The sequence below is a fragment of the Panthera leo genome, chromosome B1 (genome assembly GCF_018350215.1).
Source record: "Panthera leo isolate Ple1 chromosome B1, P.leo_Ple1_pat1.1, whole genome shotgun sequence".
Classification (NCBI taxonomy): domain Eukaryota; kingdom Metazoa; phylum Chordata; class Mammalia; order Carnivora; family Felidae; genus Panthera; species Panthera leo.
In genome coordinates this window covers 17425908-17437500 of record NC_056682.1, presented here as the reverse complement: position 1 = coordinate 17437500, position 11593 = coordinate 17425908, and the positions used below count along the sequence as shown (strand labels likewise).

At 44.6% G+C, this 11593-nt stretch overlaps 1 protein-coding gene across 3 annotated transcripts in view; it reads left to right on the top strand.

The window, feature by feature from the left end:
- Positions 1 to 11593, top strand: part of FAT1 (FAT atypical cadherin 1) — a 134721-nt gene that overhangs the window by 11663 nt on the left and 111465 nt on the right. For all 3 annotated transcript variants that reach the window (XM_042934340.1, XM_042934339.1, XM_042934341.1), the window contains exon 2: positions 4470 to 7746. In XM_042934340.1, coding sequence (XP_042790274.1) covers positions 4488 to 7746 — 3259 coding nt within the window. In that variant the 5' untranslated portion in view covers positions 4470 to 4487. The remainder of the gene's footprint in view (positions 1 to 4469; positions 7747 to 11593) is intronic.

Sequence of the window (11593 nt, the reverse complement as noted above, 5' to 3'; positions counted from 1 at the left end):
ACTCTCTGTGAAGGTCTCCCTAATGAAGAAATATGAGCACGTTAATATCTGATTTCTACTAGAAAAATTATTTTTCTCTCTTATTTATGGATTTCCAGAAATCTATACTAAAGATATTTTAGCTTCGGACCTGAGGCCCTTTCCTCTACAGGCTGCACTAAGTAAACATTCTTGGTTTTCACTTTGCAAAATGCATAGAAGAAAGCCTAAACTACAATGAGTTGAAGTAGTATGATCACCTTCTAAATATCAAAGTGTAGCCTCTGGCTAAAATCGTTTCTGGAGTTTAATTTTCATAAGCATGAACTCTAGGTAATGTACTTTTCAGTAGAAATGGTATTAGTATCTTTTTTTTTTCCTTCCTCAGCTTTGCTGTTTGTTTTGCACAGGGGAACAGCCACCACTTTTTTGACCACGCATTTTGTAGCAGAACCTGAGTCCACGGTTCTAGGTTCCTTTACTAAAGGTTAATACCTCCTAAAAAGTGAATTGTTTTCTTTCTTTTTTTTAAATATTTGAGAGAGCAGGAGAGAGAGAGAGCAAGAGTGAGGCGGGGGAGGGGCAGAGAGAGACAGGGAGGGAGAATCTCAAGCAGGTTCCATGCCGTCGGTGCAGAGCCTGGTGTGGGACTCGATCTCACGACCTGTGAGATCATGACCAAAGCCAAAATCGAGTTGGATGCTTAACCAACTGAGCCACCCAGGCGCCCCATGGATTTTTTTTGTTGTTTGATGTAAAAAGTTGCCCTTACTCATTGATCCTAATCACAGTGGCATTCTGTTAGCCAAGTTTGCAGAGTAAATTCCGGGTTTTGAACGGTTTCTGTTGAGGGTGGTCCAGCAGGGGTAGTCCGGCTTTGAGCTGTCCCTGAGAAGATCCGCTGGCGGGGTGGGTTCAGGAAGGTGAGCAGGCGTGGGGAATGCAGCTGTGAGAGCAGGGTGGCGGCCGAGATGCGGTGGGGAGGGAACCGTTGCAGTAATGTGATGTGTTGGCCTTTTCCTTGTGCCGGGTTGGGGGGCGAGGGCGTGTCCGGGGCCGGCCAGCAGTGTGTGCAGCTGCGCGGTAGCAGCCAGTATGTATGCGTCATTGCCAAGTTCTAATGTGAGGCTTCAGATGTTCAGAAAGATTGACGGACCCATCCTGTTTTTATAACACCACTGTTTCTTGCTTCTGTGTCAGTGACTGACTGCTGTCCCGTCTCATGTTCTCCTCTTCTGTCCTCCACATTTTGGGGGCGTGGGTCATCAGGGCTCTGTGCTTGGTTTTCTTTTCCTCTCTACCTGTGCTCTCTCCCTGGATGATCTCAGTCAGTTTTGTGGTTGAAATAGCATGCTCTGTATATTCAGGCAACTCTCAAATTTGTGTCTCCAGGCTGGACCTCTCCCACACGTCAGCCTGCCCCCTCAGAATCATTACTTGGGTAACAGTGGGCATTTTCACCTTAACTTTCCAAAACAACTCATCTAATTCCCTAGGTCCTGTTCCTCTCTAGTTTGTTAGTTGTGACAAGTGCACCATAATAATGGGAAAGGTTACCAACAGGAGAGACCGTCTTCATAACTTTTCTAAAATCTAAAATGATTCTAAAGGTTAAAATTTATATAAAAAAAAAACTCCCTTACTGCTCTCCCCTCATCTGTGCCCCAGCCACAGTGGTCTCTGTTTTTGTGACTAATGCCTCTCTACTGGACGTGATTTTGAGCCCCAGGGAACACTGGCAAAGTCTGGAAACTTTTTGTTTGTTTGTTTTTTTGGTGGGAGAGTGTGGAGTGAGTTGGAGGAGATACAACAGGCTTTGAGTGGGTGGAGACCAGGATAACACCGAACATCCTAAGATGCACTCTGGGCCTTTTGAATCTTATTTATGTATTATGTATGTATATATTTATTTTAGAGAAAGTAGGGGGGAGAGGCAGAGAGAGAACAAGAAGGAGGATCCAAAGCAGGCTCTATGCTCACAGCAGAGACCCCAATGTGGGGCTGGAACCCACGAACCTTCAGATCATGACCTGAGCGGAAATCAAGAGTCGGACGCTTAACCCACTGAGCCGCCCGGGTGCCCCTTGGGCCTTTTGAATTTAGTTCTGTCTTTCCCTTCAGGTTCCCGACCAGTCTCCTGCCCTTCTTTATTTGTCTTTTTAGTGCCTCATCATCAGCATGGGATACACTCTTTGCTTGTTTCTCACCAGGAAATATGTCTTCCATGAGGATTTGTTGCTGCTTTGGCTCACTTTTGTATCCCCAGCATCTAGAACGATTCCTAGCACATAGCATTAAATATTCGTTGAATGAAGTCAAATAATTGATGAAGGGAGTGAGTGAGTGGAACAGATGGCTTGCACCTGTGCTAAAATATTCAGCTAGAGTCGTGGAAATAAAGCATGAACATTCACCTAGCTGCCTGTTCTCCACAAATTACCACTGTTGACAGTTGATTTTTTTTTCTTTGATCCAGAATGTTTCTGTCCATTTTTCAGCATATTCATATACTGTGCACACAATTCATCCCACCCCCCCCCCGCCCCCGCCTTTTTTTTTACACACATACATGGGATCAGTTTAATTTTTCCATTTAACATATCTGGACGTCTCTAGGTACCACCATTCAGAGTGGTGGCTTATTCTTTTTAGTGGCTGCATAATACTTTATATGTAGAATTAAGCAGTAATATTTTAATTGTTTACAATAGAATCCCGGCATAATACTTTGTTGTAAAGTGGATAGCAGTAACAAGTCTTCTGGGATGAAGCACTGTGCTTGCTTCTTTCACATGAGCTTTTTAAGTGTTACTGAAAGCATTTTCTCTCTCTCTATATTGCTCTTAGTTCGTAAATGCCTCAGGATCTGGAAATAGTCTTTGGTTCACGTACCCTCCACAGTCTGTCCTGAACTAGGCTCCCCATGCCTGTAGGTTGAACTGAAGTTTTCCCTGGTTTAGAGAACGTTCCTGCATCATTATGTCATTCAGATTTCCCTGAATATTAGAACTGTTGACCACATGAAGAGATTGTTTTGTGAGGAAACTGTTTTCTTATTTTGAAGTGATCATCGTTCTCCGGGAGGCTGGATGTCTGTATGGTCTCCTGACTTTATCGCTGAGGAGATGGCATGAGAGCGAAGGCACATGTCAGGGGCCCGCCTGGAATGTGATTGAGCATCTGTTAAGCCTTGTGTGAAGGAGGGCTTTTCTTTTTTCCCTAATGAAATGACTGACGGCGTGCGGTGAAGATACTGTGAATGCTGCCTTGCGAATTCCCGCCGGCCCTTCAACCAGCCCTCTAGTCTGCTACTGCTTTCACCTTTGGGTGGGGCTCCCGTTCTGGGAGCACTTGTTTGAGGATGCAGTGCTGTCCTCTCTGGAGAGTGCCGGGGTGTTTTGTGAGGCTGCGTTGATCTGCAAGGTGAATTTGTTGGCATTCAGCGGAACGGTGGGTTTGAAAATAATTGTCTTGCTCCTCCGGAAGGCCAGCCCGGAGGACTGCCTACCTTCCGCGTGCTAAAGGGAACCCTTTCTCAAATGCCCCCTTGCCTTCCCGTTTCCCCTCTGACCTTCTCCGCGGGGCCGACCACCTTGCTGCGTTCATGGGGCCCTCTCTGTGTGTCAGCCTGGATGCTCTAGTTGTGTGTGTGTGTGTGTGTGTGTGTGTGTCTGTCTTGTGTTTGGTTGTGAACACTGGTTGTTGACTGCAGTGGTGATAAAACATTGATGTGGTTGGTAAGATTCGCTTTGCTGTTTGACATCAGGCTGCTGGTTTCCCATTTGTAAATGGACTCTTTGACTCCTGTTGGTTTAGAAGTGACCTCAGTATCAAAATGATATAATGATTTTATAAGTATTTTAATACCTTTAAATAAGTTACATAATGCTAAATGAGACAGTAAACCCTTACGTTTTGGAGGGAGTCAACTAAATTATTCCTAGAAAGAAATAATTTCTGGATCACTTTTGAGATGAGGTTATAGAATGTCATTAGGGGAGGTCCTATGAAACCACCTTTCAGGTTGGGTCTTGTCTGAATCGGTTCTTCAAAGCTTCCTGTGCTTGGGATACTGTGGCAGCATGAAATTTGTGAGCTTTTGGGCATTTCATCTGTTGTATATAAATAAACCTAGACAATGTTCGTTATCTCCCTTTGTCACAGTTGGTTCCATTTGCCTTGAAGAATCAAGTAGAACAATTCAACTTTGGTGTTACATGTAGCTGGCGGGAGTCTTTGATCTGAAGCTCCTTACGATTCTTGAGTCCTCAAAGTACAAGAAAAAGATTGTTCCTTAGTAATTCTAGACATGTTAGAGGTATTGATACTTGGACAACGGAAAAAAATCTAAAAACTATGGCACATATTTGTATTTCACATATATGTACAATACTTCATTAAAATGCAAAGTCTAAAACTCCCGAAACAAGTTTACGCCGCCTTGTTTATTTCTTCGAGGTCACGATTCTTCTTTCTTTCCTGTGTTTTAGATTCCTGAGGGTTAAGCGATGGGGAGACCTGTGGCCTTGCTCCTGCTCCTGCTCCTCCAGCGTTTTGGAGACGGTGACGGAAGCCAAACCCCTGAGCAGGGTCCTCTCCAGTTTACGCATTTCCAGTACAATGTCACTGTGCACGAAAACTCTGCAGCTAAAACCTACGTGGGCCATCCTGTAAAGATGGGTATTTACCTTACAAATCCACTGTGGGAGTTAAGGTACAGAATTATCTCCGGGGACAACGAAAACCTTTTCAAAGCTGAAGAGTATGTCCTTGGAGACTTTTGCTTCTTAAGAATAAGGACCAAAGGAGGAAATACAGCTATTCTTAATAGGGAAGTAAAAGACCATTACACATTGATAGTCAAAGCAGTTGAAAAAAATACTAATGCTGAAGCCCGAGCCAAGGTCAGGGTGCAAGTGCTGGATACAAATGACTTGAGACCGCTGTTCTCCCCCACCTCGTACAGTGTTTCGTTACCTGAAAACACAGCCATAAGGACCAGTATTGCCAGAGTCAGCGCCACAGATGCAGACATAGGAACCAACGGAGAGTTTTACTACAGTTTCAAAGATCGAACAGATGTGTTCGCTATTCACCCGACCAGCGGTGCCATAGTTCTAACTGGTAGGCTCGATTACGCAGAGACCAAGCTCTATGAGATGGAGATTCTTGCTGTGGACCGTGGGATGAAATTGTATGGTAGCAGCGGTATCAGCAGCATGGCTAAGCTGACGGTTCACGTGGAACAGGCCAACGGATGTGCTCCTGTGATCACGGCGGTGACGCTGTCTCCATCAGAACTGGACAAGGACCCAACATATGCGATCGTAACGGTGGACGACTGTGATCAGGGGCCCAATGGGGAAATAGCTTCTTTAAGCATTGTGGCAGGTGACCTCCTTCAAGAGTTTAGAACAGTGAGGTCCTCTCCAGGGAGTAAAGAATATAAAGTCAAGGCAGTTGGTGGCATTGATTGGGACAGTCATCCTTTCGGCTACAATCTGACACTACAGGCTAAAGATAAAGGAACCCCTCCCCAGTTCTCTTCTGTGAAAGTAATTCATGTGACTTCTCCGCAGTTCAAAGCTGGGCCAGTCAAGTTTGAAAAGGATGTTTATAGAGCAGAAATCGGTGAGTTTGCTCCTTCCAATACCCCTGTGGTCATGGTGAAAGCCACGCCTAGTTATTCTCATTTGAGGTATGTTTTCAAAAGTACCCCTGGGAAAGCTAAATTCAGTTTAAATCCCAACACTGGTCTCATTTCCATTTTGGAGCCAGTTAAAAGACAGCAGGCATCCCATTTTGAACTTGAAGTAACAACAAGTGACAGGAGAGCCTCGACCAGAGTGTTGGTTAAAGTCTTAGGTGCAAACAGCAATCCCCCCGAGTTTACCCAGACTGCTTACAAAGCATCTTTCGATGAGAACGTGCCCGTTGGTACGACGGTCCTGAGCGTGAGTGCTGTGGACCCCGATGAGGGGGAGAACGGCTATGTGACTTACAGTATTGCCAATTTAAACCACGTGCCCTTCGTCATTAACCATTTCACTGGTGCCGTGAGTACTTCAGAAAACCTGGACTATGAGCTGATGCCTCGGGTTTATACTCTGAGGATTCGAGCGTCAGACTGGGGCTTGCCATACCGCCGGGAAGTTGAAGTCCTCGCCACGGTGACCCTCAATAACTTGAATGACAACACACCCTTGTTTGAGAAAATCAATTGTGAAGGAACTATCCCCAGGGATCTAGGTGTGGGGGAGCAAATAACTACTGTTTCTGCGATTGATGCTGACGAACTTCAGTTGGTCCGATACCAGATTGAAGCTGGAAACGAACTAGATTTGTTCAGCCTAAACCCCAGCTCTGGGGTGTTGTCCCTAAAGCAGTCGCTACTGGATGGCTTAGGGACCAAGGTGTCATTTCACAGCCTGAGAATCACGGCCACAGATGGAGAGAATTTTGCCACACCGTTATACATCAACATGACTGTGGCTGCTAGTCGCAAGCCAGTACACTTGCAGTGCGAAGAGACGGGCGTCGCCAAAATGCTGGCGGAGAAACTCCTGCAGGCAAATAAGTTACACAGTCAGGGAGAGGTCGAGGACGTTTTCTTTGATTCCCACTCTGTCAATGCGCACGCGCCACAGTTCGGAAGTACTCTCCCCACTGGTGTTGAGGTAAAGGAAAACCATCCAGTGGGTGCCAGCATAGTTTTCATGAATGCTACTGACCTGGACACTGGCTTCAATGGAAAACTGGTCTATGCCATTTCTGGAGGAAACGAGGACAGTTGCTTTGTAATTGACATGGAAACTGGAATGCTGAAGATTTTATCTCCGCTTGACCGTGAAACGACAGACAAGTACACCCTGAACATTACAGCATCTGACCTTGGTATACCACAGAAGGCCGCTTGGCGTCTTGTAGACATCAGGGTTCTGGATGCCAATGATAATCCCCCGGAGTTTTTACAGGAGAGCTACTTTGTGGAAGTGAGCGAAGACAAAGAGATAGATAGTGAAATCATCCAGGTTGAAGCCACAGATAAAGATTTAGGGCCGAATGGACATGTGACCTACTCTATTCTCACAGACACAGATAAATTCTCCATTGACAGCGTGACTGGAGTTGTTAAAATTGTGTCCCCTTTGGATCGCGAAGTACAGCATGTGCATTACTTAAAGATTGAAGCCAGGGATCAAGCCAGAGAAGAACCCCAGTTGCTTTCCACTGTTCTTTTGAAAGTATCATTAGAGGATGTTAATGACAACCCGCCTAGGTTCATTCCACCTAATTACCGTGTGAAAGTTCGCGAAGACCTTCCAGAAGGAACCATAATCATGTGGTTGGAGGCCTATGATCCCGATTTAGGTCAGTCTAGCCAAGTGAGATACAGTCTGCTGGACCACGGAGAAGGACACTTTGATGTGGATAAACTCAGCGGAGCGGTCAGAATTGTCCAGCATTTGGACTTTGAGAAGAAGCAAGTGTACAATCTCACCGTGAGGGCCAAAGACAAAGGGAAGCCGGTTTCTCTGTCTTCCACTTGCTATGTTGAAGTTGAGGTCATTGATGTGAATGAGAACTTACACCCACCAGTGTTTTCCAGCTTTGTGGAGAAGGGGGTAGTGAAAGAAGATGTCCCTATTGGTTCCTCAGTAATGACAGTATCTGCTCACGATGAGGACACAGGAAGAGACGGGGAGATCCGCTATTCCATAAGAGATGGTTCTGGTGTTGGTGTTTTCAAAATAGACGAAGAGACAGGTAAATACATTATTACTCTTCTGGTTTGATCTCCCCTCCCATCTGTCCCAAAGTAATGATCTGCCCTGCGCTGGCTCCTGTACAGTTCCCTGTTGGCCTCTGTCAGGGCTCCACACAGAAGTGCACGTGCATGCTTTCTGCCCTCTTAGAAGCATCCCTGTGTGTAGTAAGTCGTGAGTATGGAACCGAAGGAACTTGAAGGACCTGGTGTACAATGAGTAAGGAAACGGGAGAAAGTTGGAATCATTACCGTTGATCCTGATCTTTAAGTTTGTGCTCTGCATTATCAGAAGCGTCACTGTGGTTTTGCTGTAACTTTGAGAAACTGTTCCAGAGCTGTTCAAGCTAGTCTTTTTGCACACTTAGAACCGCCACCGCCCACTGTCTAGCATGCTTTTCAGAGATGATTGCACACCTGCAGAATTGTCAGTGCACAGAGAGAACACACTGCTAAAGCTTCCGCGATGTGGTCTGCTCTCCTTAGTACCTCTTCCAAGTTTTGTTTGAGAGGCAGACAGACGTAGGGAAGTACAATGTTGAATTGTAGGGACTTGGCTCTTCGAGTTGTTAATTGGGTGATCTTGGACGAGTTAATTATCTTATCGAAACTGACTTCATCTACACAGTCAGGGAGAGGTCGAGGATACGATGGGGATGCTCAAAAAGGCTGCAAGATTTATGTGAGGATAAAGTGAAATAACATGGGAAGGCTGCGGAGCGCGTGTTAGTCTGTTAATGTCTTCGAAATGGTAAGGAGGCTTTGTTAGCATACCCTTTCACCTGGAATAAGAGCCTAAAACCAGAACATCCAGGACGGCTGACTGATGCTACGGTCTGTTGCTTTGCACTTTGTGCCTATCTCTAATTTAGCTGCTCTTCTCGGGTATTACAGTTTGATGTCAGTCTCCCCTGATGGAGTGTGAGCCTTTGTATTAGTTTGCCAAGGGCCAGCGTAGCAAAGGACACAGACTGGGTGGTTTCAGCCACAGACATTGATGTTTTCACAATTCTGGAGTCTAGAAGTCGAGTTTGGAGGTGTTGGCAATGGTAGGTTTTTTCTGAGTCCTTTCTCCTTGGCTTGTAGATGGTTGTCTTCTCCCTGTGTCTTCACCATCTTCTCTGTGTATGTCTGTGTCCTACTCTCTTTTTATAAGGACATTAGTCATATTGGATTAGGGATCACCCTAATGGCCTCTATTTATTTCCAAGTCGGTCACATTCTGAAGTACTGGGGGTTAGGGCTTCAGTGCATGAATTTTAGGGGACACAATTCAGCCAAAAACCACCTTTCAGGACAGGCTTTTATTTAGCTCATGCATTTTCTGTCCTCAGCCCCAGCAAGAAGTACTAGGCGTATAGAAGCTGCTCATTAAATGCGAAGAGAACGAACGAGCACACGAATGATTATTTTGATGAGTGTCACATTAAAATGAATGAATGTCCCGCTTCCTGAGAACGGTAGTGGAAATAGAAGGAAACTGGGTAATCACAGGGTTAGATGAACTGCCATAGATGGGAGCTCAGTTCGTTTGTTGATCCCATTGATATGTCCTTTATGAATATATCCATTCTAAAAAAAGGTGTTTTTCTTATTACACTGAAATTTTAAGTTTATCTTTAAAATGCTACAAGTAAATTATTTAATACCCACCCCACTAAGCATGCCTACATCTAATATAAGAAACACAATCATTATCCTAGAAAAAGTTATTTTAGAAGCCATCATATTTTTAATGTACTTTTGTTTATTCAAGGGATTCTTTTTGTAATGAGTTGTAGACCATTAGCATGTGTTGGGTGTATCCATTCCTCTAAAATGCCAGATTTTAATTTTTTAATTTTGAAATTTTTTGTTTCTAGATTTTAGAAAAAATTTTAATTTATTTTTTAATTCCGGTATAATTAAAGGATAAAATACCAGATTTTTGTTTTTATTTTTACATCATGCCGCCATTTAGAATCTTTAATCCAATTTCATCAAAGATTACCAGCCACAAGCCGTGATTAGTTCTCTAGAAACAACTTTGCTTTCTGTGTGCAAATCAGTGTCAATGAAATAAAAACTGAAACCATATACTGAGCAAAGAACTCTATTAACCTTGTTTCAAACTTTATTCTCAGTCTTCTTCAGCTTAATTAGCTGCACAGAATGAATTGTGTCTAAGCAAAAATGGAAAAGAGCTGCGGTGTCCCAGGGGCTGGGGGCTTAAAAATATTAGAGATCTAGGTTTTGTCAGACCCATGAACAACATTTTAAAAAGCAGTCGTGGGGCGCCTGGGTGGCTCAGTCGGTTAAGCGGTCGACTTCGGCTCAGGTCATGATCTCGCGGTCCGTGAGTTCGAGCCCCGCGTCGGGCTCTGTGCTGACAGCTCAGAGCCTGGAGCCTGTTTCAGATTCTGTATCTCCCTCTCTCTGACCCTCCCCCATTCATGCTTTGTCTCTCTCTGTCTCAAAAATAAATAAACGTTAAAAAAAAAAATAAAAAGCAGTCGTAATGTAAAATAGAACCCGCCCACCCCCGCAACATCATCAAGGTCTGTCTACCTCACAAGTTGCCTCAATGCAGTTGGCTTCGGCCTGTGGTCTTGAACTAGTCAGACCGTCCGCACCGCGTTGAATCCTGGGTAGCGTTTCTGTCCGCTGCTTGGTCTGGGACCCGGCGAGTGTTCGCTGCCCGCATGCCTGCACTTGAGCGCTGTGGAAGCGGATCATGGCGCCTTGGTTGTGAACATGCTCCCCTCTTCCCCGCCAGGGATCTTGTGTACCCCTGGCTCCTTTAAGGAGAACTGAGGTTTCTATCAGCTGCGGTAGCCCGGCTGTGAACCCACCGCCTGCCTTTTCGGGAAGCCGGTCCTTCCCCACCACTGCGCACGCGCGCTTGGGGTGTGGCGTTTTCTCCTGCTTCCGGAGAGTTTCTTTCATTTTGTCGGAGCAGAAATGGAGCACACGGCGGGGGGGGGCCGGAACGAGCGTTGGCGCTCAGGGGGTCTGGGGCGGACCAGCCGCGATGAGGTGCACACTACACGCCCCTGGGGATGCAAGATGGCCACTAGAGCCAGATTGTTAAGTAACAGTTGACTGATTCCTGTTGGTTATGCTATTCTAGTCCCTCCTCTTGTATCTGTAGATATATACGTGTATATCCTGCCGTACTCCAATATTAATTCGAATGTTCAGGTACATTGTGTCAACTTGGAAGAGTACCCACATTTTAAGAACTTCACCCAAAACAACGAATATATTTGCGCATTTTCCTCAGGACAATTATTCCTGACCCTTTCTTTTTTTCCTTTTCTAAAATAGCTTCTGAAAAGCTATAAAAAATTGTTACAAGTTAAAGTTGAGACAGAAAATAGAACCCAAGTCTTAATTTACATTCCCTGAAGGCTTAAATTATATGAGCACTGCCTTTTGGGTTTTTCTTTCAAGTGAAAAGAGTATTTTTGTTGCTTTTTAAAGACTCATTTAGAAACTAGTAATTTTTTTTTTTTTTTTTTTTTTTTTTTTTTTTTTTTTTTGCTTGTAAAGTTAAGACATTGGGATATTCTTACTACCAAGAAAGAAAAAAGGAAACCACCAACCAAACAAGGCAGGGTTCTGAAATCTGGAGTAGTTTTCAAAGCTGAATGGCAGTGCTAGACTTTTCTGGTGGTAACTTAGTGGGGGCCAGGGGATGAATTGGGACTGTGGGCATTGGGCTTGGGAAGTATATAAGAAACTTTGTGCATCTGTGTAACTACTGAGATTTGAAAGTGAGAGAAAAGTTGGAAATCTATCAGTCATCTGTTCTGTAGTCCTTGGCTTTACAGAAGAAAATGTTTCATGTATAGTAGATTAATGTTTCTG